The following is a 1,549-nucleotide window of genomic DNA, read 5'->3' as shown; positions in this document are numbered from 1 at the left end:
GAGCCTACTTCTGCCTCTGCCCCTCCGGCTTCACAGGTCAGCGGGAGCCCCTGGCGAGGGTGGGTACCGGGTCCTTTCAGGGCGGGCAGAGGTCCTCAGTGAGGGATGTGAGACGAGAGGACGAGTGAGCCCTCATTCGGTGCCACGCCTGCAGCTGCACACGCACAGACGGTGCTGTTTCTGAGGCCTCGCCGTGAATGGCGCGATCGGGGTAGGAGCAGGGCCAGGGTTCATAACGCTACCTCAGGAGCACAGGGAACAGGGCGACTGGGAGAAGTGCCTGGCCCCGGGCCCTGGCAACAGGGAGCCACGCAGGGCTCACGGGCAGTGAGCGTGTCATACGTAAGTGGCCTGTGGCCCCCATCGAGGACTCTATCCACTGAGCCAAACCGGTCAGGGCACATGTAGCAGGCACTTCAATGCAGACGGGGACAGACATGCAGACATGGCTGGTAGGAGAGCTGCCTTCCCCGAGGGCCTTAGTCTAGGGTGGAAAGACCACACCCACCCCAGGTCATCTCTGTGACGTGCCCCTATGTGCCCCCAACCTGTGCCAGCCCGAGCAAAAGTGCCCGCTCCAGGAGGACGAGGCCCGCTGCCTCTGCCCGGATGGCAGCCCTGGCTGTGCCCCCGCGGAGAACTGCACCTGCCAGCACGGGAGCTGCCAGAGGTAACACCCGCAGGCCCTCCGCTCACCTGGCCCTCTAGGCCAGGAGACAGCGGCAGGTCTGGGGGAGGCCCCGGGGGACTAGCAAGGAGGTGGCAGAGTTCTGAGGTCCCGGCCACGGCGGGGCTGGCCTGTGAGTGTGGTCCAGGGAGGGAGATCACAAAGAACGGGGAACGAAGGCCGAGAGAAGAGCCCTGAATCCCAGGGCCGGCCCGTCAGACACGCTCACTGAGCATCTGCTCCGCAAGGACGCTGCTCAGGGCGTGGGGCCGGCGGGCAGAGGAGACCGGGAACTGGGGACGCTGCTCAGGGCGTGGGGCCGGCGGGCAGGGGAGACCACGGGGAACGAAGGCCGAGAGAAGAGCCCTGAATCCCAGGGCCGGCCCGTCAGACACGCTCACTGAGCATCTGCTCCGCAAGGACGCTGCTCAGGGCGTGGGGCCGGCGGGCAGAGGAGACCGTGAACTGGGGACGCTGCTCAGGGCGTGGGGCCGGCGGGCAGAGGAGGCCGTGAACTGGGGACGCTGCTCAGGGCAAAGACCCTGAGGAAAGGGCAGAGCCTCGTGCCAAGCGCAGAAGATCACAGGGGACTAACCAATGGGAGGGGAGGGAGGAAACCGCTCTCTCTCCATGGCCAGATCCTCGTGCGTGTGTGACGTGGGTTGGACAGGACCAGAGTGTGAGGCAGAGCTGGGGGGCTGCGTCTCCACGCCCTGTGCCCACGGGGGGACCTGCCACCCCCAGCCCTCTGGCTACAACTGCACGTGCCCCACAGGCTACACTGGTGAGAGCTCCCTAAACCATGTACACCCTGGGCCGGCCCCCCTCTAACGAAGGGCAGGCCAGTGGAGACGTGTGACAAAGGCCCTCCGTCTCTGTCCC

General features: G+C 66.4%; 1 protein-coding gene across 1 annotated transcript in view; it reads left to right on the top strand.

Moving 5' to 3' along the window:
* NOTCH4 (notch 4) overlaps window positions 1-1,549 on the top strand; it is a gene marked incomplete at its 5' end in the record, with an annotated part of 49,275 nt that overhangs the window by 35,403 nt on the left and 12,323 nt on the right. Inside the window, 3 exons of the mRNA XM_015569858.1 lie at window positions 4-36; window positions 514-670; window positions 1,306-1,492. Coding sequence (XP_015425344.1) covers window positions 4-36; window positions 514-670; window positions 1,306-1,492 — 377 coding nt within the window. The remainder of the gene's footprint in view (window positions 1-3; window positions 37-513; window positions 671-1,305; window positions 1,493-1,549) is intronic.

The sequence above is a fragment of the Myotis davidii genome, unplaced genomic scaffold (assembly GCF_000327345.1).
Source record: "Myotis davidii unplaced genomic scaffold, ASM32734v1 scaffold1006, whole genome shotgun sequence".
In the NCBI taxonomy this organism is placed as follows: domain Eukaryota; kingdom Metazoa; phylum Chordata; class Mammalia; order Chiroptera; family Vespertilionidae; genus Myotis; species Myotis davidii.
This window is presented reverse-complemented; position numbering and strand designations above follow the sequence as displayed.